The sequence below is a fragment of the Colossoma macropomum genome, unplaced genomic scaffold (genome assembly GCF_904425465.1).
Source record: "Colossoma macropomum unplaced genomic scaffold, Colossoma_macropomum, whole genome shotgun sequence".
NCBI lineage: Eukaryota > Metazoa > Chordata > Actinopteri > Characiformes > Serrasalmidae > Colossoma > Colossoma macropomum.
Window position 1 is genome coordinate 8,955,997 of NW_023494809.1, and position 25,024 is coordinate 8,981,020.

General features: G+C 38.5%; 2 protein-coding genes across 2 annotated transcripts; both read left to right on the top strand.

Moving 5' to 3' along the window:
• Positions 1–2,390: 2,390 nt before the first annotated feature.
• On the top strand, positions 2,391–7,388 carry lamtor2 (late endosomal/lysosomal adaptor, MAPK and MTOR activator 2). Its single transcript, XM_036558789.1, has 4 exons — positions 2,391–2,591; positions 3,362–3,524; positions 5,243–5,332; positions 7,134–7,388. Exons 1-4 carry the CDS (start codon positions 2,524–2,526, stop codon positions 7,188–7,190), a joined length of 378 nt encoding a protein of 125 aa, XP_036414682.1. The 5' UTR covers positions 2,391–2,523; the 3' UTR covers positions 7,191–7,388.
• A 6,387-nt stretch (positions 7,389–13,775) lies between these two features.
• On the top strand, positions 13,776–24,573 carry rab25b (RAB25, member RAS oncogene family b). Its single transcript, XM_036558608.1, has 6 exons — positions 13,776–13,871; positions 13,965–14,109; positions 18,459–18,654; positions 20,026–20,219; positions 21,849–21,929; positions 23,788–24,573. The coding sequence occupies exons 2-6, from the start codon at positions 14,073–14,075 to the stop codon at positions 23,913–23,915; spliced, it is 636 nt and encodes a 211-aa protein (XP_036414501.1). The 5' UTR covers positions 13,776–13,871; positions 13,965–14,072; the 3' UTR covers positions 23,916–24,573.
• Positions 24,574–25,024: the final 451 nt, after the last annotated feature.

Here is a 25,024-nt window from a genome sequence, read left to right on the forward strand (position 1 = left end):
TACATTAGGGGTTATAATACAGACACCCTGAGTAAACACAAAGTTTTTAAATGATCACTTCATTTGTTGAGGGGGAAAAAGTTAGCCAACACTAACTGGCCATATGCAAAAGAAGTAGTAGCACCCTTTGAGATTTAGTTAATTATTGGGGTCAATTAAACTAGACATGTCTAGGCTTGATTACTGCCATCTGTGTTGAATATAAACATCACTTAAATAGAACCTTTTCAGCAATGTAAAGTAGGCTAAAAGGTCTCAAGAAGAAGCACATTGCAAAAGAGATGAGAAAGAAAGTTATTGAAATAGATCAGTCTGGAAAGAGTTGCTAAGCCATTTCTAAGGCTCTGGGATTGTGGTGAACCACTGTGAGGGCCATTATCTCCAAATGTATGAAACTTGGAGCAGTGGTGAATCCTCCCAGAAGTGGACGGCTTACCAACATACCTCTAAGAGCACAGTGACTACTCATCCAGGAAGTGACAAAAGAACGTAGACGAACATCTAAGAACCTGCAGGCCCCACTTGCCTCAGATAAGGTCAACATTTATGATTCCACTATTAGAAAGAGACTGGGCAAAAGCAGTGTCTTTGGGAGAGCTGCATGGCAAAAACCACTGCTAAAAAAAGGAACATAAAGGCTCATCTCACATTTGCCAAAAAACATTATGACCCCCTACCCCCCCCGCGGCCCCTCCGCTGCCCCCGCTGATGTTCTGTGGACTGTATGATTCGAAAGTGGAACCGTTATAACAGAATTCCACAATAAGAACACCGTACCAGACGTGGTGGTAGTGTGATGGTGTGGGGATGCTTTGCTGCTTCAGAGACTGTGTGACTTGCCATAATTGATAAAACCATGACTTCTGCTCTCCACCAGAAAATCCTACAGGAGAACATCAGTCTGTGATCTGAAGCTCATGGTTGTTATGCAGCAAGTCAACGATCTGAAGCACAAGAGCAAATCCACCTCTGAATGACTCAAAAGACACGAAATGAACATTTTTGAAGTGTCCGAGTCAAAGTTCTGACTTGAACCCTATTGAGATGCTGTGGCAGGACCTTAAACAGGCAGTTCATGCTTGAAAGCCCTGGCTGAATTAAAGCAGTTTTGCAGAGAGGGACGAAATTCCTGCACAGTGATGTAAAATATTGATCTCCAGTTATAAGACATGATATTTTTTTTTACTTTTACTTCACTAAATGAAATGAAGTCCGTTTTGTGTTTCCTCATATTTGCCTTGTTTTACCTTGTGTATGAGGATATGACACCAGTTAGTGTGACAAATACGCAAAAATAGAGGAAATCCAGAGCAGGGGGGAGGAAATACTTTTTTCCCTTTTCATGGCTCTGTGTACAAATCAAGAGCAACCACACACCCGTGTGCTGTGTGCATGACTATACAACCACAATTAACTAGCACGCCATCATACTACACCCAGTGATTATGCTGGTCTTGCTGGGAAAAAATTAGGCTGGATCTCAAATTATGGAAAATAATAACAGTCGCAATATTGGCCTGAAAAATCACAATGAGATATTTTACCCAAACCTTTTAGTCCCACATAACTCAACACTGCAAGGCATAAGGTCTCAATTACACATGTAATGTGGAAACAAATGAGAAGGCCTTCAATATTATTATCCCTAAACCTTTTGGTATTTAATGTTAGTTTTGTGATGTGACCGAAAACAATGCACATAACTCCCAATTCAGCCTACACAGTTTAGCTCCACCCATTCATGCTGAAGTTATAAGAAGTGTTTCAGCCCGGACAGCTTTTTTATGAGGCACAATATGGAGAACTTTGGGCCTAATTATCTGGCCAGATCCTGCTTTGTGAAATGCCCCCAGACTTCATTTACATATATCAGCCTTAAAGAAGACGCTGCAACAAAACTGGACTGAAGTGAGACTGGAAACAAATGAATTATGATTACAGCTGTGATCTCAACAAATAATATGGTTATTCTCCAGCCAGTTCACTGTATGGTAAACACTAGATAGTGAATAGTGAATAAGTTTATAAGTGAATCATTCCAAATACATTCTGATACATAAACACACACAAATGTCACAAGCGGACAAGGCAAAGAAAATGTAGGATATGGGCCCTTTAATAGGAGAGACCAAATTTAAGAACTACTATCACTGCAGTACTGAAGTACTAGACTACTATGACCATTACTTCACTTTGGTTCTAAACCTACATCTACTACTGTGTGATCTCTGTGTCCCGTGTAGGTTTAAAGTCTGCTTTGACATTTTAGTTCACCGAGAACCTGATGTAAACCAGTTATGTGTGCACATACTAGTTCCTGGAATGAATCACGCCAGAGAAACGTCATTATTAGTAGCTGCAGAGCGATTTCCCTTTAAAACTACAACTCCCACAGTCCCTTTCGCCCCTCCGTTAAGGAAGTCGGTGTCAGCTGATGTGTGTGTAAGTTCAGGCCAGTTGTTAAAGTCCAGATTTCAGTAACAGTTTTGGGCGTGTAAACCTTTTATTTTTCTCGCCACGACTATGTTACGGCCAAAAGCGCTAACCCAAGTTCTCAGTCAGGCAAACACGAGTGGAGTACAAAGCACGCTGTAAGTATCAGACAAGATTTAGCAGCAGGTTTTGAAATCTTTCGGCTAGCCGGCTAACTAGCTTAGCAGTTAGCCAGTTAGTTTACCGATGGGATGTTTGTGATTAGTTTTATTCAGAGTGAAATTTCAGAGGAAGATTTTAATGCTGTCTGTTTAATAAATATGCCTGAGGTTTGTTGTATTATGAACTGGGTTAGTTTAACGGCCACTGTTATCAAAATGGGAAGTTAACTGAGCTCGAAGCTGAAATTGGCTTCTTATTCTAATTTTCCGTTGCAGTTTTCCAAACCACTGCTGAGCCTCTCAGCTCTGTCTCTGTTGGGACCATGGCTGAGGGGACAAAAGCTCCAAAAACGAATAAATTGCGGAATATATGAAGTTTGTTATTAAGTACTGGTATTAACACATACATGCCAAAAGTTTGTGGACTCCCCTCCTATTTATTGAGTTCAGGTGTTTCAGGCACACCCATTGCTAACAGGTGGATAAAATTAAGCACATAACCATAATCTCGATAGACAAACATTGTCTATGTATTATTATTTCATATTAATATGAACCCCCATGATTTTGGAATGGGATATCCACCCAGCTCGTATGGGTGTCCACATACTTTTGGCCACATAGTGTATTTCACATTTAGGTTCAGAGGAGGCTAAATTGTTTTTTGTTAAGCAAAATATATATATTAAAACTGTGTTATATTATCTTGGTTTTGATGCTCTCTGTTTCTGTTCTGTTTGGTTTGGTTTGGTTTGTTTCTGTGTCAGATTACTGAATAATGAAGGGTCACTCTTGGCTTACTCCGGCTATGGGGACACGGACGCACGAGTAACTGCAGCAATCGCCAGCAACATCTGGGCAGCCTATGACAAAAATGGGCATCAAGCCTTCAATGAGGACAAACTGAAGTTTATTCTCATGGACTGCATGGTAAGGAGTGGAGTCTGTGGCACATGAGTAAAATTATCTAGTAGTAGTATAGTAACTTAGTTTTTTTTTTTATTTTAATACAGGTAGCTTTTTCTGTTAAGGTCATTTAGGTTATTTAAATATCCTACCTATAGTTTTATGGACAGGCTCAGTCTTCCCTGAGAAGACCCCAAGCCGCTCTATACACACACACACCCACACATCCAGGCCTGCCAGAGAGGTTTGAGATGAGTCAGTTGCTTATAAATATAGGCAATGCTTGTTTGTAAATCAAATTAAAATATTTTAACTGCAAACACTGCCTTTTTTAACAATATAAATGTTTTCTGCAAGCTTTGTTGTTGTACTAGTTTATTTTCTTAGTCCTCCAGTCACTTCTCAGCAACACTTGCTATCTGCAGTTACCTCAAGCTTTCAGTTCTTTAGCAGTGTACCAGCATTTCTCATGTGCATGTTTTGAATTTGTGGCTCCAAATGTGGCCAAAAGATGTTCCTTAAGGACCTCTTGAATCGAGACCCAGTAGCTAAAGATAGAATATTGTTTTCTATCTATTGCCAAAGCCAAAAACAAATTAAAAAATGTCAGCATGTATTAAAATGGTCCTGTATCATTGTTGTTTCTGTAGTCATTGTCAGTAGTCGGGTATTCTGTGAATTTGGTACTCTTTTACTAAAACAGCTTAGGTTATGCAGAAATGTCACAGCAAATATACTTAATTTTCTCCCTCATACCCCCTTAAACAGTTTGTGATTTGGTGTTTTGCTTTCTTAGTGTTTATGCTTTTGAAATACAGTAATAAAAACTTCCTAGTCTGTAGCTTCCAAGAGTGATTAATCAGGAAAGCTTGACACAAAGTGTGATGATCTAAACACATGGGAACAAAATAGCCCATCTGGCAGAGCTACAATTCAGTTTTATTTGTATAGTGCTTATTGCTGCCAAAATGATCCCAAAGCAGCTTTCCAGAAATCCAGGTTCAGACCCATAATGAACACTCCGAGGGTGGCAGGAAAAACACCTTAAAAGCAGAAACACTTAGGGAAAATTTGGGGATAACTGCCTAACCTGCTAAACTGAACATACCAAGCTTACATGAAAATACGTGCTCTCCCATAGGGCATGCTGTTAGTTTTTGTTGGCTATTGAGGGGATCAGTGGAGATTTGAGCCATTGACAAGCATTCGCTGGTTATATCCAAATTATATCCAGATTCCAGTTGAGAAAATCAAAGATATTTGACATGCTGGCATGAAACTAGACTCGGAGGCAAGAAATTGGAGTCTGTGGTCTTCTGCATACTGTTCTGTGCAAACCATCGACTCTAGTTTCCCCAATATTTGGAAAATAACAGGCCCTGATTGGGAAATGTGGCTGTAATCGGGGGAGAACTTGTGTAATGTAACACCAGCTTTCCTTTTTACGGACGCACAGGATAATTCAGTAAGGATACTGCAGTACAATGAGCACTATAATAGGAGAACTTGAAGAAAGAACCTCTTTAATTACAACTCAGACAGTTTTAGGGTTTTGCTGTTAGACCAAGGCTCAATGAGATCTGTGTGTTAGGCATTCCCTGCAGAGTTGAGGGGGGTGATTTAAAATATTGTGTTCAATAAAATGTTAATCAGTGTATGTAGTTTCAGCACTGAGATTACTGAAATGACTTGGTTGTTTTTTGGCTGGACAACGAACAGAAACAATATTCTTGTGATTACAGGAGGGCAGAGTGGCCATTACCCGCGTCGCAAACTTATTACTGTGCATGTACGCCAAGGAGACTGTGGGCTTCGGGATGCTGAAAGCAAAGGTAAGATGCGCACTAGTCAGGTTTTTGAATTAAATTTAAGCAAATAACTAAAATATTGCAATGAAACTGCGCGTAAAAGGCTACATTTCCATAAGCTCTGAATAAAACTCTCAATGGCTCATCTGTAAAAGATTTCTTAGAAATATGGGTTGAGTTTACAGTCTTTAATGTTGAGCAGTTTCTTTTTGCTGTTTTGTTTAATTTTATGGATACTCTTCAGGAAATTTCGCCTTATGTTGCTTTACTGTCTAATGTCACCATGTATTTTATTTTTCTTCGATAAGATAAAGGTACGCTGTAATTTCTTTATTGATCCACTATTATCAGCTGCCTTCTGTCATCTTTCTTTGGTACAAAGAGGCAAAAATAGAATCATCCAACCAGTGATATGACTTTCTTTATTCACATTTACAGTGAATGTCTGAAATTGGCTTCTTTAGGTTTGCATTAGAGCTACAGGGCTAAGAATAATAGAAGCTTTTACCCCACCAATTAGCATAGTGCAAACTGCATCACACATTGCTTCAGACTGTACAGTTATTACGTAATCTCAAATAGACTTGCTTGTGTGGTTTGTTGTGACACTGTATAACCTGCTGTTATCTATGTAAATGAACAGGAGTGCAGACAAAATTCAAGCTTCAGTGTGGCTGCTACTACAGTTTTTAGCTCTGTGGTTGTCCATTTTGTGATAGATGACAGTATGTGATAATGTCAGAAACCGCATAAGCAAGTCAGTTTGAGAGATTTTTTTTTATTAAAATTGAAAGTAGCATTACTGAGTCAGGAGAAAACGCTCGCTAAAATAGGTTGTGAAGCGCCCTGTAAGCCTGAAATAATAATTTAAGAATACCCCGCTCAATTCCAATTTTTTTTTTCCGCCAATCTGATATTAATAACAGGACAGTACACATTTGTGACTGTCATTAATGTGAATAAACCCGTGTCCTGTAATGACCTGCAAGCGTACATTCTACTTGGTAACTTAGGGAGAAGATCATTTCTTCGGAACAGCTCTCAACTGTTCATTATAAGAGCAAAATGAAGGCAAAAACAGGTCAAATGTGTGAGGTTTGCCCCATTTGCTGGCATTATTGTGGCACATGTTCAATGAAGGAAACAAAAATGAATTCCGATCTGAGTGTTCTCATTCAGACCATTCACGAATCAGACGTGTCCGATTTGAAACGCAAAAATTGCATTTGTGGCACTTCAGCCTTGTAATGTGAACGTAGCCGAAAAAAGTCAGGGGTGTTGGGTCGGATTTGGCGTCAGTTTTTTCAGACCGTGTCATACGTCTTTACCTGTTGACATCACACACTCTCTCAAAAAGAAGGTCTGGCTCAATGTTTAGGTCTCAAATGCAAAATCAACATAACATTGTTGAAGATGTGATGAGAACAGTTGATAAATTCATTCACATCCTCAGAACACTTGTCCTTCACCAACTTTTGACTGAGTTCTCTTTGAAGCCTCTTTCAATCATCAGATTCGTCTGCTCGGACACATAGACTGAGGCACAAATCACGTTACAAAATGTTCTTCTGCCCGTTGCGTGTAATTACACATCCAAATCCCCAAAATTTAACAGTTCCATACAGTTTGAGGCATTTTAAGGCCTGCAGCAAAGAAGCAGACTTGAGACATATCTTGACAGAGAAGCTACGTTTGTGAATCTGAATTTTCATCAAAGCTTTGCATTAATGATAGCATAAGTCTTGTTTATCTCTTCAGTTTAAAAAGCAGAAACGTACGATGGTTATTTGTTGGCCCTGGCCTGAAAATCTTCTGTGTTTTTCAGGCTGAGGCTCTGGTGGAGTACCTTCAGGAACCATTAACTCAAGTGGCAGCGTCATAGGAGGCTGAATCTGAAATGGTCGTTTCTCCGGGGATTTACTCATGCGTCCTTGTTTTTGTGAAAGTCTCTTTCTGGCTTTATTTATTTATGTTTTTCGTGCTTATGTTCATAACACAATAAGATGTGCTGGCAGTGCGGTTATGTGATCTTTATGTAAGCCTGAATGTGAGTTCTCATATACCCGAAACCTGTTAACAGACTTTTCTCTCTCTTTGTTAACCCTGATCTTTCTCAGTAAGTTTGTGGGGGTGCAGATAATAATCAATTAACTTATAAAGAAGCCAATATTTGGTGGAAACATAAATCTGCTTTTTGTATCTTGCTGTCTTGCTGTTTTTTTTCTGATTACATTATTATAGTTGTCACGTGTCCATGTTCTTAGACAACCCACTGCTTCTGTCCTTTAAAGATTTGGTTCTATGGAAAGCGAGTGCTAGGAATTAGAAAGATATAATCTAGTGATATATAGTGTGTGTCTGTGTGTGTGTGTGTGTGTGTGTGTGTCTGCGCGCATGCCATTAAAGGATTTTCATTCTCGTGAAAAGAATACTTATCCTTCACATTATGTGAGTAAATGGAGTAAGATATTATTTTTTTTTTTTTGTTCGTTCATGCACCAAAACTCATTTTCACAGCACTATTTTGATGCTTTCTTTATCCCTAATGACTGAGGCTGAAAGACGAACCATTTAATATCAAAATTGTGATTTAAATAGTCCTTTTTTTAATTATAGCCTACACAACAGTGTTGCCTTAAAGGGGAATTCTGCAAATTTCTAGATAATTCCAGAACAAAATTAGATAATTTCATATCGCGATGTCTAATATAGCCGTTTTATTTCCTGTCAAAAACCACCAGCGAATATGTATTTTTTCGGGGTACTATTTTGCCTCACAGTGTGCACTGCATGTACTATTCTGCCATGGTTGGATTTTGAAAAATACATTTAAAAAACAAATCTTATAGTAAAGCTATTATAAAACAATATTTTAATGAGCAGACAGTTTAATCACAACCATTTGATGTAATACGTTTCTGTAAGGGGAACTTCTAGAGACATTGTACTCTTCAGACGTCTCACCACTGCTGTGAGGCATTTAGGTTTCCATAGAACGGATCTTTTCACGTCAAACCAATCACTGAATTACGCAGAATTTTTGAAAAGTCAGTGGGAGTCTCCTATAAGTGCAAACTTTTATCTCTTAGCACTGTGACATCACTACCAGAACTAGTCTGGCAGACTATGTTCAGGCTTCAAGTAAGAAGATGTAGATTTTCTGGTCTTCTTGGCTGGAAAAAACAGGTTTAATCAGTTCCAAGTAAGCATGTTAATGGTTGTGACATCACAACCATGTTGGTTTCAAAATGGGTTGCTGAGTTTCCACACATGGACTATATGGAATGTGGAGTGATTGTAGTATATTGAGCTCTTTTAGATACAAAGCACCTCGAGGACCGGGCTTGTAAGGGGGAGCTACTCTAAGTAGAGTGAAAACAACCTTGTGTTAGCCAAGTCTGTGGAGCAGTGTGGATGTGTGAGATTGCATACTTTCTTGGACTTTTGGGGAACTACATGCTGGTGCTTTGCATTAATGACACCGTGTTGCCTTTTTTCCCCCCAGAAAAGTAAGGAAACTACTTAGTTTTTCCGTGATATTAGCCCTTTAACACTTGAATTATTTTTTTTCAGACCAATAGGAAAACTGCTGTACTGCTTTTCCTTTTCCTGGGGTTGTTCAGGAGTAGCAGGAACTGTGTTGTGTACATACTCTCAGCGGCCATTTGACTGCCACAGATATGTGGGTTACATTAAAGGGGAAATTCACAATTTTTTATCAATTTTTTTCATATTTAAATGTAGATAGTTCAGAGTGGCTTGGCTGTAATTGCTCAGTTCTAAGAAAACGTACCAAGTCAGATTTGTTCAAAGCAGTGGTAATAGGAACCAGACATCTGAAGACTATGAGACACGTTTTCCAGTAGTTTTGTGATGAGATTTTGGCCTAAAATTCTATTACAAGTACATACATGGCATAATTGGGCAAAATAGTCGGCAAAGAAAGCTTATTTTTTTCCGATTTATCACTATTTTACCATCAACAACATTACATATAAAAGCTCAGAAACATGTTGGTTCACTGGTGGTTTTGGATATTAAATAAAATAGCTATGTTTATGTTGTAGATATCAGGACACCTGGTTCCATCAACACCACTGTAAAGAAATCAGAGTCTGCCAGTTTCTCTACAACGAACCATTTCATCTCAAACCACTCCGAATGACATTGTTTATATCTCACCCCTTGAAATATGCAGAAATGATGAACAATCAGTGGCATTTCCCCTTTAATGTGGGCTGTTAGGTACAGCTATAGGAAGTACACTTTCATACAGGAGGGAAAAACAGGTAGGTAAACAAGCACATTGTCATGCATCCATATTTATGCATCCAGTGCATGTTGGAAATAGGCACTGTGTGTGCTGAACCAATTGTTTGACTACTTTGAAACATAAAATCTATCCAGAGCAGAGAATAAAAAAGACTAACAGGCAGATCTTCAGACCACAGCACTCAGGCTTACTGCTCTGAAGGATCAGGTTTTGTGCTAAAGAGTCATTTTTGTAATACTGTGACATTATGCAAAGCATTAGAGTCAAACTAAGTCTTGGCTTTTGCAAACAAACAAATATGAGTTTATTTTTTGCTATTGACTTAGAAATAAAACTAAATGGCAAAAGAGGAGTCTTGAGCATAAAACAGGGTTATGACTGTCATCAGGATAAGGGCGATACCAGACTTCATAAGAGTTTAAAATAAACATTTCCACAGCTTTATGGCTGGACAATCAGTTAAAATGTTGTGCTTTCCTACAATTACATTGCCACATGTTTTTCCTTGTTTCTCTTCTGTCATCACATAAACAGTCCTGCTTCAGTGTTGTTGCTGATGCTTTTGTCCTTGGCAGAATGATGTTGCTGTTATGTCTGACACTTGAAATCATGTTCTAAACATCAGACACTGTCACAACCTGTTAGATGAGTCCTTAAGGCTGCGTTCACAAGGACCTTTTGACCTGTTCACACCTTGCAATTTCATATTATCTCATAATAATGACCTACTATCTCATAATGATAACCTACTATCTCATAATGATGACTTGCTATCATAGTTATGATTTCTGTCAATTATGACTTAGTATCTAATGATGTACTATCTCATAATAGTGAGTTTCTGTCTCATAATTATGACTTGCTATCTCATTATTATGATTTATCTCATATTTATGATGTAGTATATCATAATAATGAAATGCTGTCTCATATTAATGATTTATAATCTCATAATTATGACTTAGCATCTCATACTTATGGCTCATAATAATAAACTCCTATCTCCTCTCTCAAAATTGTCATTTATAATCTCATAAATAAGTTTTAGTCTCTCATAATTGACTTAACATCTCATAATAATGACTTAATATATCATAATCAAAACTTAGTATCATAATTATGACAGCATTTCAGATTTATGACTTAGTATGTAATTATGACTTAGCATCGCAAAATTCTGGTATCTCATATTGACGTAATATTAATTAAGTCATAATTCTGACATACTAAGTCATAATTCTGAGAAACTTTCTTATTACTATTGGACACATCTTATGCTATATGGCCTTTTTCCCCCCAAGTGACAGAAACGGCTTCCATATGTTTCTGTTTTACTTGTTAGTGCAAAGTGTAAACGGGCCCTTTGACATCTGTCATAAAAACGCATTGATAGGCATCACTGGTTTGTTGTGAACCAGTGATGTGAAGCAAAAAGACGTGTTAGTTTTAATTTAACTGGCTGCTGTTATACTGAATCTTTACAACTGGATTTCACAGCTCTTTGTGTCAGCAGTCATTCATGTCTCCAAGACTTAGTGGCATCTAGCGGTAACTGAATCCTCCTTCCTCACTCCTCCTTTTCCAAACGTGTAGTAGAACCTACAGTGGCCAACAGGTGTCATGTTTTTGCTTCTTTGATGTTGAGGATTCACCCTCCTTTGTTTTTCCTGGGGTAAACAGTAAGTATGATCCACCATTTGTCAAAATTAGGGTCCTCAAACTTCTCACAACACAAAATGGTTAGCCAGCACAGGCAGCAACCACTGATTCTTCTTCTTTCTGCATTTTCCAACCGGTGCTAAAGCACCACCAAATTCAAGATGCTACTTCAACTTAAAAATGCAAAAGGCACAATCTAGATCCAGTGTTTGGTTTGTCCGTTCTGGGCTACTGTAGAAACATGGCAGCGCAACATGGAGGCCTCTATTGGAAGAGGACCTGCTCCCTATGTAGATGTGAACATCATACACCAATGAGAACATGCTGTTTAATATCATTTCTGCCAATAGATCCCCCTAAATCTTACACACTGCCCCTTTAATGCATTGCATTAGTTGAAATCAATGGCAAGATGTTCTTAATAGACAGATTAGACAGACATGCTTGGTTTCTGAAATTCTTTAGTTTTGCACTGGAGCAAAAGTGAAGGTTTGTGGCCTCACTTGAGCATTCTGGCAGCTCTGTGTTGGTCCTACTGGTCTATGCTGGATTAAGCTGGTCAGTGCTAGTCTAGTGTTGGCCTGGTGCTGGTTCAGCTGGTCACTCAGCATGGCCATGCTAGTTGACCATGATTACAGCATCCAAAACACAACATATTGTGATGTCTTGGCAAAGAAGGAGACGTGGGAAACACTGTGCTTTAGACAAATGCTCTTTATTTTTCATTGCCCATCTGCTCAGATATGTCCTCATCCTCCTTAATTAGCTTTTTCATTCTTGTCGGTGCCACCTTGATTTTTTGCAGCTCCTACTGCTGCTGTTCAGCTTCAAATAATTCGCGTATGAAAATTCATACATTGCTAAGGCAAAAAATGATGAACTCTGTAGAGCTGCCTGTTGCGTCAGCCAGTATCACACCGTTGTGCTGAATTTGATACACTAATTTCTCAAGGCTGAATTTAGCTACTTATTCAAATTTCTGTTCCACCTTAAATAGTGTAGCAGATACACACTAGCGCTCACACTGGCATCTGAATGTAGCTGCTGCTTAATTTAAGGTGAAACGGGAAATAAGAATAAGAAACTAACTTCAGCTTCATCTCTATTCACTTTATGAGACTCAGTTACAATCAGCAAACTGGGACTGCACCACTTGAGGTGGGGATGCTGGTTTAACCCCTAAACTACTACAGATATACACTTGGATGTAACATTTATACATAAGCTCACTGTAACCAGCCCAAAAAGCTAACAGCACACCAGGAATTCCCCCAACTCTCCTGATTACCCACCCCAGCACTGGGCGTGTATAAATTATAAATGCTTCCAAAAATAAATTAAGCAGAAATGAGGTTACTGCTTCAACATATACAGACCAGCCATTTCATTAGGTGCAACTCTTTAAATCTACACTCAGTGTCCATTTTATCAGCTCCACTTACTATATAGGTGCACTTTGTAGTTCTACAGTTACAGACTGTAGTCCATCTGTTTCTCTGCATACTTTGTTACCCTGTTTTTCAATGGTCAGGACCCCCACAAGACCACCACAGAGCAGGTATTAATTGAGTGGTGGATCATTCTCAGCACTGCAACAACACTGACGTGGTGGTGGGGTGTTAGTGTGTGTTGTGCTGGTATGAGTGGATCAGACACAGCAGTGCTGCTGGAGTTTTTAAACACCTCAGTGTCACTGCTGGACTGAGAATAGTCCACCAACCAAAAATATCCAGCCAACAGCTTCCTGTGGGCAGCGTCCTGTGACCACTGATGAAGGACTAGAGGATGACCAACACAAACTGTGCAGCAGCCGATGAGCTACTGCCTCTGACTTTACATCTACAAGGTGGACCAGCAAGGTAGGAGTGTCTAATAGAGTGGACAGTGAGTGGACACAGTGTTTTAAAACTCCAATAGCACTGCTTTGTTAAATTGAATAAATTATTGGGGGAAAATCGTTTTAATGTTAAATTGCATTGCTATTGTGGTGTTGCTGGAAGTTTTTAATGACTATATTTCATAGAGTCCAATCAGTTCAATGTCAGTGAGGTGTGACAGCCCAAAATCACCAGATTTAAAGTGGATACAGACATTTTGTTTGTTTTTGTGATCATTTAAATGCTAATTTTAATCATTTTATTTTAGGTTAAAGTATAGATTCATTCACTTTCCACAGAAATAAATAACAACTACAGTCACTTTATTGCTAAAAATATAATGGGACTTAAACTAACAAGCAAACCTCAGACACCAAATATGTCTTGGCTTTATCACACTAAAGCACTCTGTGAGCCCAGTAATGACGAAACCTCCACACAGCAACAGGTGTCATCTGAACTGTCTGCACTAGGGAGAGGCTTCCTGCTTCGGACAGAAACCAAACAGATTGGCTGTCCCTCGAAAGTGGGCGAGGCCTGCGTCTGTCTGCGTCCTAATTGGCCAGGCAGGTGCAGCACTAGAGGCGGTTTCGTATGACTGCACCTGTGCTCGCCCTACTTGTTCAACCTGCTTACGATTCAGCCTCACACACACACCCCCACCAGCCCCACCCCACCCCACCTCCATCCCCCCTGTCTGCTTGTCAGCGGAAATGCCTGGCCAAACACTACGGCTAGTTCCTCGTACCAGCAGGTAAACTTTTCACCAAATACGCACTGAGTTGTGATTGAAAACATACATATTGAGTTTTATTTACTTACTAATTGCTTATTTTTTGCTGTGCAGCTAGTGGACGTGTTCCGTCACCTCTGTTTTCTTTTCCCCGTCTACACACGCTGGGATTTTGACTCATGAGCTTATCCAGATTTTGAGAAAGAGGAACTCATGTGAGAAATGGGGTCAGATGAGGCCTACAACTTTGTCTTTAAAGGTGCGTTCTTTGATTTTTTTTCGCTTTTGACATTCTGTTTTTCCGCTGGTTTGGAAATGACACCGTGTTTGGATTAGGAATTTGGGGCTGTATTTAAAAAGCTTGGAAGGAGAGCAGAAGAAAGAAGAAAACCTTTAACTCTAGGCAGTTTCAGTGAGACTTTCCAAGTGTCCTACTGGTCCAGTTACACTTAGAACCACAGATTAATTAAAATATCTTAAATGTTTATTGGACATGTGGACAGGAGCATGTTTATAGCAGGCCAGATCAAACTAGTCCTCCAAAAATACTATCATATGATTTTATAGATATGATCCAACACCTGATCTGAATAATCACTCGATTCATTAGGCATCATAATATATCATTATATATCATTATATATCAAGAGTGCTGGTGATGGAATTGACTTATTGATCTGTGCAATGACTGAGGAGAAATCTGTGACCAAACTGTGTTCTTTAAACGATATCAACTACTTTTTTTTTTTTTTCAAAATACAATATTTCTATGACTTTTTACTGTATTTCTGTTTATTTGCATCTATTCTAATGATATTTCGTGTTTGGTGAAAATACACTTATTGTCAAAAGAAATGTTTTATTAAATTGTTTAAACAGCCACATTAAACCTGATTACTGGTTTATTTTAGAGAATTATACACGTTTTGTATATTGTATTTTTTGAAATATATTGTGGGACAATCAGATATTAGTGGCATGTCCAGCAAAAGTTTGGGCACCCCTGGTCAAATTACATGTTTTGTTTATTTTCTAAGTGAAAATAAATGAACGCATCCTCTACGGAGAACACACTTCTGCACATTTCAATGCAAAATGAATGTTTACTTGCTGAATTTAACATGTCTGGGGGTGGGCGGAAGGAACATAAATTGAGGCCTGTGCAAAAGTTATGACACATTTTATAATTCAGGTTTTTCCAATACATTAAATTCGGCAAATGAATAGAAATTGTGCGCTAAAATTTGCACGACAAATGCTATATTGAAGATGCTAATTTATTTTCACTTAGAAAGTCAACTAAAAATACTATTTGACTGGGGGTGCTCAAACTGCTTTATAAAACTGATAGTTCCAGTCCTAAAATCTGTTTGGCTGAGCTGTGTTCAAAGCCTGTAAAATCTACGATATAGGCACTCCTATGACCGCCGCTATCACTGTGCCACAGCACAAAAATCCTCTGCTTCGCATCGTGCCTAACAACACCCTTCCCCATGATTAAATTGCAGTAACGCACTGCCTCTTGTGGCTTATTGCTTTAGTATACAACTGTATGCACTGCAGAGTCCGAAAGAGTAGAACTTTTTAGAACTGAAACATTTTAAACAAAGAAAAGCTATGAGAAGCAAAATGAAAGAAAAATATTCAAGATTCTTCATTTGGTAGCTGTTTGTAGGTTACTATTCAAATTGAAGCACATTTATGACAATGACAGTGTTGAGGCCTTATCTCTTCCAGTGAAGCTCGTGTTCAGAGGCTTTTGCACTAATTTGTGGTGTGTGTACCTGTCAGTAAAGCGAAAGATGGACATATGAAATACGAAGAAATTCTGAAATTTGTGTTAAAATTTTAAAGATTCTTCTTTTTATTCAAAATGTTATGCTATTAAATTAGAAAGAAGTGCAAAATAGAAGCTTTTTCACGAGTGGTCTCAGACATTGGGACCCCACTGTATATACACTAATGTTGCCAGAACCATATAAACTGCTTGCAGTTGAGTGTTATGTTTAGGTCTAGATTATGACACATTTTGAGAACTGCCTCTCTTATTTATCTGATATCCACTCAGTTAATTTCTGTATCAGTGTGTCACTCATTCAGTTGCACCAAAATGCCTCTGAAGAGGAAATGGTTTGTGCACAGTATGACATGCTGATGTATGTATGCAGAGCAATGACTGATAACGTTGGTCACATGGGTAATGAGGAACATTTGGTGACTGGATTGCCACGACTGCGCGATTTCAGTAATTAGAAAAGCAGAAACAGTCAGGTGAAAGGCCTCAAGGAAGGCCATTGTTTAATCCGATGATTTCTAATTTGCTTTGAACATGTGCACAACTGCAGCTGAATGCAAGACAAATGGACATAATGTCCAACCTGGTGCAAAGCCAGTGGATATTTTCGCCCAGCGGAGGATTCGTTTCTCACCCAACATATAAACAGAAAGCTCCAAGGTCACAGATCTGATTTGCCATAGCAACCAGGGTGCTGTTTGCGCAAGGCAGGTTAGCGTGTAAGGGAGGGGAAGTGTGTGGTTTTTCTCCCAATCTTACTCTACAAAGCACAAAGTAAGGCTTTTCAGTGGTTTCCTTGATTGGAAAAGCAAGACAGGTGAACGATGTGCTGAGGTGATCCTTTTGGTTGAAATTAAACATGAGATTACACCTGGTTTCTTGTGCAGCTCTTCACCAGTTAAGGTGGTGCAAAGGTGTCTGGTTCAGTGTGAACAAATTCAGCCTTAAACTTTGGCTGCATCTCAAAAGGCTTAGTGTAACATCGCGTACTGGGGTCCTTTCAGTCTACAGCTAAATCCCACTGCCTTTTGAATGTTTGCTCGTATTTCATGACTTACAGTCATATGCAAAGGTTTGTCAAATTACATGTTTTGTTGATTTTCTAAGTGTAAGTAATTTTTTGGAAAAAAAAGCATAAAATATAAAATGTTCTATAATTTTTGCAGAGGACACAGTTCATATAACCACCCCCCCCCCCAATATGTTAAATTTAGCATATAAACAGTATTTGTGCCTTAAAATGTGCAGCCATGTGTTCTCTGTAGAGGATGTGTTCACTTGTTTTCACTAAGAAAATCAACAAAACAAGTATTATTTAATCAGGAGTGCCCAAACTTTTGCATATAGTCATTTTATTTACAACCCAAGCAACCAGTGGACCTACATGTCTGATATATGATGTTGATGAAGGTAAAACAGTGGTAAATCAGAAAAAATGCATTTTCTTTGGAGACTGTTTTGCCTTAGGACACCCTGCATGTACCTGTCTGCCATGAATGGATTAAAAATCATAATTTTAGGCCAAACTCTTCTCCCAAAATTATTCTAAAACAATGCCTCAGGAATCAGGCAGTAATTCACTACCTTCAGGCATGTAATTCAGCACCTTCAGGCCAGAAATGTCTCCCATTGAAAACGTGTCTTATTACACTCAAAATACGACAATGAAAGCCTTGTACGGTTGTGTAGCTGAAGACTTGCACAACAAAAGGATAGCAAAAAAAATTCTGCTTTCAAACCTCGATCAGTTTGTGTCTTCTGTCCCCAAACCATTATTCAGTGCTGTTAAAAGTTTTATTAGCATTTCACATACAGTCCCATTGGTTTTGGAATTGGGGTTGTACTTAATTTAAGACACAGGGCCTGTTTTTGTGCGAAGGCAGTTAGCAAAGTCAAACGTCACGGTAAACAGCAAAGGCTACATTTCACTACTACTTGTATAGTGCACTAGTGAACCAGACATCTGAAGAGTTATAGGCCTCTTAAAGCTCCAATATAGAAAGTTTTAAATTGAAATGGTTATGAATACACTGCTTGATTCCTGAGGCGTTGTTTTAGAATAATTTTGAGAGAAAATTTGAAATGTACTGTCATTAACAAACAATGTAATGTTAGTGAAACTGTGAGAAATGTGTGGAACAAATGTGATTTATGTCGTTGCCCTTTAAAAATCATTTTTTCTACATATACTTACTTGCGTTGGGTCATTCGGTAAATGGATCTAGAGGTTTTAAAACTGGGCATGTTATAGCTAATTTTAGCTAGCTAACGTTGGCTAACAACAGCTAACCTAGGCGCTATTCAGTGCTATGAGGTACCGTGCGGAATTTGTCTACATTACTTTTTCATTTAGTTCAAAATACTCAACATTCGGGCCATAGTGCATAGTGCAAGTGCATTATGGTGAAAATGAGACACTCTGTTCTCATCAGTGTTAGCATTAGTCTTTTCCTCCTCATAGTCTTGCCAGATACTACAATGTATGTGATTCAACCACTGTCTGTTTGAAAAGGTGTGACGTTCATTTTCAATTATGAAATGTTTAAATCTCTCTGGCTTGCCTGGACATACCCTGCAATTGCCTAATTTGTTACAGGGCGTGATGGCCGGCATTTTAAATGGTCCACCTTAGCAACAGAACATCCCAAATGAGTCATAATACCTTTAAGATTAGCTTTTGATTTGGATCAGACGACCTAAACTGAGCTACCTATTTAGCAAGCACAGGTACTACATAGCTAGTGCAGGCCTGGGCCTGTAGTAGCAAGAAGATGGTTAGCCTGCCATTAAATGGTTCTCTATTTGTTTTCCAGTGGTGCTAATAGGGGAATCGGGTGTGGGCAAGAGCAATCTTCTCTCGAGATTCACCAAGAATGAGTTCAACCACGACAGCCGGACGACCATTGGCGTGGAGTTCAGCACAAGAACCGTGCAGTTAGAGGGCTTGACCATCAAAGCCCAGATATGGGACACGGCCGGACTGGAAAGATATCGAGCCATAACCTCTGCGTGAGTACGGCCTCTGCACACATACAGTGGAAAGGCTGTTTATGTTGCGCTTGGACAGTTTTGTCAACTCATAATGTCGTAAGATCTGCTGAAATGGACTTCAGCTTGGTCTACTGCACTCGTATGGTATCAGGGAATGTTCTGGCTTGCAAACTTGTAAACCCAGCTAACATGGAGATTACCTACATATTTATGTCTACAGTCCCATTTCAGTATTGTTTTTAACAATAGTCTTGCCAAATCTGACTCCAAGTAGTTCTCAGAAGTGTGTCACACTTATGTTACACAAGTGGTCACTCACAGCTCAACAGAAGGAGGGGACAGTGACCCCATGGTGAGCCAACTAGCCAGCCATGTAAGCTTTGTAATGCTAAAAGGTCTGAACATAACATGTTTTGTGAATAATTGATTTGATTTAGAACCAATGGGTCTTGCCTTTCTTTTTGTTGTTGCTAGCTGTGTAGCCTTTAGCTTGCTAACTAGTTAGCAAAGTAAAGTAACAAGGTTGCCTCAACAGTCTTATCAGATGGAGTAGTCAGCCACAAAAACCCCAGCTTGAACATAGCAAATCATATTTTTAGATATGTAATATTAAGTATTATGTGTAAGTAATCTATGGTTTATAAACAGCTCTGCCAGATATTTTTTCTTTGGGTTTTCAGAGGAAAATGTGTAAGATCGCAATGATTTCTGGGTAAGATGTGCTGCTAAAGTCGCCACTTACCTTGATTCCCTCTCTCACTTGAGCTAATAGTTATGGAACGGCTTTCAAGTTGGCCTTGATGACTAGGGCATGTTAAAAACTACTGAAACTGGTATTTGGTAGCTATGAATGCAGTTTTTGTGGTCAACGTGGGAGTTCATTAGTTTTCCTGGTCTATCCAAACACAGCATCAAGAAGGTCCCTCTTCTTGCTTGTGGTTTCAGTTGGACTGTGAAATTGTAGGTCACCACAAGGGCTAGAAAACACTAATTTCTGCACGTTTCATTCAAGACACTTTCAAATCCAATTCCGTTCAAATTAACTCTTTTACAGTTCCTTTCATTATTTGTTGCTCGTTTGAAAAAAAGTGCAGTCCTGCTCTTCCTAATAAGTGACATAAGCAGCTACTTAGGGCCCCATGATTGCCAGGGGCCACCTATTACTGTACCATTACTTTACTGGGTTAAATCGAATTAAGCTTAACTTTGGCTATTTAGCCTAAATTTTGAGAATCCATGTTTAGGCATTAGCAGAATGACAGAGGTGTCTTATTTGTCAGGTCCAAATAGTCCAAAAACCTTCCCAGAAATTTCCTACCATGGATCAAGACCAACCCAAAAGCCTTGTGCAGTTAACTGAGCCTTGTTTCTTCTGTTCCTCCTCCTCAGTTATTATCGGGGTGCCGTTGGAGCGCTGCTAGTTTATGACATTTCAAAGCACCTGACCTATGAGAGTGCGGAGCGCTGGCTGAAGGAACTTTATGACCATGCGGACCCCCACATAGTGGTCATGCTAGTGGGCAACAAATCAGACTTGTCAACGATACGGTCTGTGCCAACAGAGGATGCAAAGGATTTCGCAGGTACTAAACTGTTTTTTAAATGTGTCTTTATTTTGAATAACCCATTAAACTGCAGGGGCCTGTATTTGGGCCTACATTTGAATTCACTCTCATAACTGCAGAAACAGTTTAGTAGTTACTGAGTAAATTCTGGTAGTTAATGAATAACTTCTCTGAAATGGTAACTTTATTGGAAGAGGAAAAATTTTCTTTAATATAATGTGTAGCCATGTGCAAACGTTTGAACACTCCCCAGTCAGATTACATTTAGTTGATTTTCTAAGTGTAAATAAGTTACATTCACTACAGAGAACAAACTTAAATACACTATATTGCCAAAAGTATTATTATAATCATTGAATTCAGGTGTTCCAATCACTTCCATGGCCAAAGGTGTATAAAACCAAGCACCTAGGCCTGCAGACTGCTTCTACAAACATTTGTAAAAGAATGTGTCGCTCTCAGGAGCTCAGTGAATTCCAGTGTAGTACCGTGATAGGATGCCACCTGTGCAGTCGCTACTAAATATTCCACAGTCAACTGTCAGTGGTATTATAACAAAGTGGAAGCGATTGGGAACGACAGCAACTCAGCCACGAAGTGGTAGGCCACGTAAAATGACAGAGCAGGGTCAGCGGATGCTGAGGCACATAGTGCACAGAGGTCGGCAACTTTCTGCAGAGTCAATCACTACAGACTTCCAAACTTCATGCGGGCTTCAGATTAGCTCAAGAACAGCATAGAGAGCTTCATGGAATGGGTTTCCATGGCCGAGCAGCTGCATCCAAGCCTTACCTCACCAAGTGCAATGCAAAGCGTTGAATGCAGTGGTGTAAAGCGCTGCCACTGGACTCTAGAGCAGTGGAGACGTATTCTCTGGAGTGACGAATCACGCTTCTCCATCTGGCAATCCGATGGACGAATCTGGGTTTGGCGGTTGCCAGGAGAACTCATCTGACTGCATAGTGCCAAGTGTAAAGTTTGGTGGAGGGGGTTATTATGGTGTGGGGTTGTTTTTCAGGAGTTGGGCTCGGGCCCTTAGTTCCAGTGAAAGGAACTCTTAATGCTTCAGCACCAAGAGGTTTTGGACAATTTCATGCTCTCAACTTTGTGGGAATAGTTCGGGGATGGCCCCTTCCTGTTCCAACATGACTGCGCACCAGTGCACAAAGCAAGGTCCATAAAGACATGGATGAGCGAGTTTGGTGTGGAAGAACTTGACTGGCCTGCACAGAGTCCTGACCTCAACCCGATAGAACATCTTTGGGATAAATTAGAGCGGAGACTGTGAGCCATGGGGATGGGATGTCACTCAAGTTCATATGCGTGTGAAGACAGACGAGCGAATACTTTTGGCAATATAGTAGTGTATGACATTCTTCTGCAAGTTTAATGCACAAATTCTATTTATTTGCAGAGCTTAAAATACTGGAAAATATATTATCTAAAATGTCAAAATGTGCCAATTGACCAGGGGTGCTCAAACTTTTACACACAACTGTATATTGATGTAATAAGATTGTATTCCAAGCAGTTTCAGTTCTTTTGTCATTCATGGTCACATGTAAAGGGCTGCTGGCATTATAAACTGGTGTAATTGATATGACAGCAGTGATGTGCAGCGCTGACACACATCGCTCTCTCATTTAGAAAAAAACGGGCTGCTGTTCATGGAAACTTCAGCCTTGGAGTCAACAAACGTGGAGACCGCGTTCAACAATGTCCTAATAGGTGAGTTCTGTATACAGTCAATACTTTGGCTCAGATTTCTGTGGCTTTTTCTTCCTTGTAGCTCTGCTCTTGGAATTACGGTACTTACTGTCATCTGGCTTCATTATACAGTGAAATGTATGGTCCATTCCTGCCAGATAGGGGAGGAAAAAACTTTTTTTTTTTAGCTCTTTCTGAGTTTCCGGCAGTAACATGTTAATATTTTGACTTATTATCTAAAAACGGACTTTTCAAAATATCAATTTAGTATCTTAAAATAATGACTCATGTTTTCATGACATACTTCTCAATAATTAGACTTAGTATCTTGTATGAGTATGATTTGGTATGTCGAAATAATCACTTAATTTCTCAACATATTGAAATAAAGAGTTTGAATTTAGATGTAAAGAAAGTAAATCATTATTTTGAGATATTAAGTCAGTAGTTTGATGAAGTAAGTAATTTAAGATACTAAATGAAATTATTGAAAGAGTAAGTCATTATTTCAAGATTCTGGGTAACAATTTGATATACTAAATTCTCAAAAAAAACCATCTCATTATTTTGAGATAGTAAGTCAAAATGTTGAGAAAAAAGTCATTATTTTGACATAATGTGTCAAATCTGTGAGAAAGTAACTCATTATTTTTGAGATATTTAGTCAAAATGTTGAGAAAATAAGTTATCATTTTGACATACTATGTCATTCTTTAGAAAGTCTTTATTTCAAGATTCTATGTTAAGATTCTAAGAAAATGACTTTTTTTGACATACTATGTTGAATTCTTAAGAATGAAGATTATCATTTTGAGACACTTAGGCAACATTTTGAGAAAATAAATCATTATTTAAATACACTATGTCACATTTTTGAGAAAGTAAGTAATTATTTTGAGACACTAAGTCAAAATGTTAAAAATATTAGTTTTTTTGACATACTATGCCAAATTCTTAAGAAAGTAACTTGTTATTTTGAGATTTTAAGTAAAAATGTTGAGAAGAGAAGTCATTATTCTGACATACTATGTCAAATTCTTGAGAACGTAAGTCATTATTTCAAGATTTTATGTTGAGATTCTGAGAAAAAGACTTTTTTGACATACTATGTCAAATTCTCAAGAATGTAGGTCAATATTTTGAGATACGTTATCAACATTTTGAGAAAGAAAATCATTATTTGGATGTACTATGTCAAATTCTTGAGAAAGTAAGTAATTATCTTAATATGCTCAAGTCAAAATGTTAAAAATGTTAGTCATTATTTTGACATGCTATGTCAATTTCTTAGGAAAGCAACTCATCATTTTGTGATACTAAGTCAAATTTTTGAGAAAATCAGTCATTATTTTGACATACTATGATGACATAATATTCAAGATACATGGTCAAAATTTTGAGAAAGCAAATCAGTGTTTTGATATACTATGTCAAATTCTTGGGAAAGTAAGGAAATGGGCTTCTATAGAAACGTGTCTTGTGTTTGCATTTTATATTTTAATACATTTCAAAATTACCACACTAAAAAAGTGATGCACTGAATTTACTTAACTCCAATATGTATATATCATTCAGAAGAAAATGCAAAATAAAATACCAAAATATGTTTACATTACTTGTCAAACGTGTTATAATTTAGCTATGTCAAGAAAATGCAACTCATAATACTGTAAAATGCCAAAATATGGTGTGAATTATCATTTATCGTAAAAAAAAATCCTATAGTGGTGCAAATTTTGGTACATTTTTGTCAGATGGCTTGAATTTGTGCAATAATTGTATTAATGAAATACGTTTTATTCATGTCAAATTATGTTCATGCTTGAATTCAGAAGTGCAGCACTTTCTTTACAAAACACCAAAACTAATTCTGTTGCAGAAATCCATAAGAAAGTGAGCAGTAAAGAGGTGACCCGCGGGTCAATCAATGCAGTGTCACTGTCCAGTCCCAAAACTGCACCAGCTGACCCTCAGGAGGAGAAGAAGCCTTGCTGTAAGAATATGTAAGAATAATCTGGAGGAATGGCAGAGAGGGACTGAGGATAGGATCGACTTCTATCCTCCTTCATCGTCCAGGAATGGACACTAGGCACCTCCATACAAATCTTGGTCAGCCAATCACCACACATTCATAAGAACCACTTTTCAATGACTGATGTTTTCCTTCATGCCATGTGGCTGTCATGAGAAAGTATTTTTGTATGTCTCAAGTTTCATGATGCTTATGAAGCCATTTAAATAGCTTTAAAGGAATACTGCAGCATTTTCAACCTGATCTCCATCTGCATCATTGATTTTCTAAGTGAAAATAAGGTAACACACTCTCTCTAGAGAACACACTAATATTAAAGCAATAAGCCACTTGAGGCTGTGCGTTACCATTAATAATAATCGACATAAACAAGTATTCCGCCAAGAAATGTAGTTTCTTTAGAGTACGGTATCATTGCCAAGCAACCATGGACTGCTGAATGAGGAGAACGTTCATTCGCCCATCGCTGTATACTGCGGTCATTTCATGATTTGTTAATCTTTTGTCATATAACAGTAAACAAAGGATAAAACAGCACTGTTTAATGCAAAAACTTTCGCTTATAAGTACTTTTTGGTCACCAAATTACCACCGTGAGTCTTATTTAGCACCAATCCAGCGGCACCCCTCTTCTCACACTGGGGCTGAACCTAAAATAGCTCCCTGCTCCCTACATAGTGCACTATGTAGGAATTTAAATACTGGATCCTGCAGCCCAACAGAGCTAAATACAGCTAAGAAATAATCATTTGGGGCTCAGACACATCCACACTCGACAAATGATGCACTATTTGGCTGTAGAGGCTAGAATTTCTAAACTCTCATAGTTAGCACACTATTTAGGGAGTACAGAGCCGTTTGGGACTCAGCCTGGGTTTGATGCGACTTCTGACTGAAACATGAACATTTGAAGCGTGTAAGACTTTCAAGTGACATTGATTAGGCTTTATGCCCCTATTTTACAGTTAATCATACCGTAAGTTCTTTAACTCAAGCCTGTGATATTAATGATGGAGTTGTTTAGGCTGTTGGCTATCTAGCTGACCAGCCTAGTTTTAGTTAAGAATGTAAGTTGCCAGCTCCT

Bases quoted from the DNA above. Each gene is read 5' to 3' on its own strand.
- lamtor2 (XM_036558789.1), top strand. From the start codon at position 2,524: ATGTTACGGCCAAAAGCGCTAACCCAAGTTCTCAGTCAGGCAAACACG. The intron at 2,592-3,361 runs GTAAGTATCAGA...TTTCTGTGTCAG, and splicing joins AGTGGAGTACAAAGCACGCT to ATTACTGAATAATGAAGGGT. The intron at 3,525-5,242 runs GTAAGGAGTGGA...TTGTGATTACAG, and splicing joins TTATTCTCATGGACTGCATG to GAGGGCAGAGTGGCCATTAC.
- rab25b (XM_036558608.1), top strand. From the start codon at position 14,073: ATGGGGTCAGATGAGGCCTACAACTTTGTCTTTAAAG. The intron at 14,110-18,458 runs GTGCGTTCTTTG...TTTGTTTTCCAG, and splicing joins CTACAACTTTGTCTTTAAAG to TGGTGCTAATAGGGGAATCG. The intron at 20,220-21,848 runs GTACTAAACTGT...TCTCTCATTTAG, and splicing joins GGATGCAAAGGATTTCGCAG to AAAAAAACGGGCTGCTGTTC.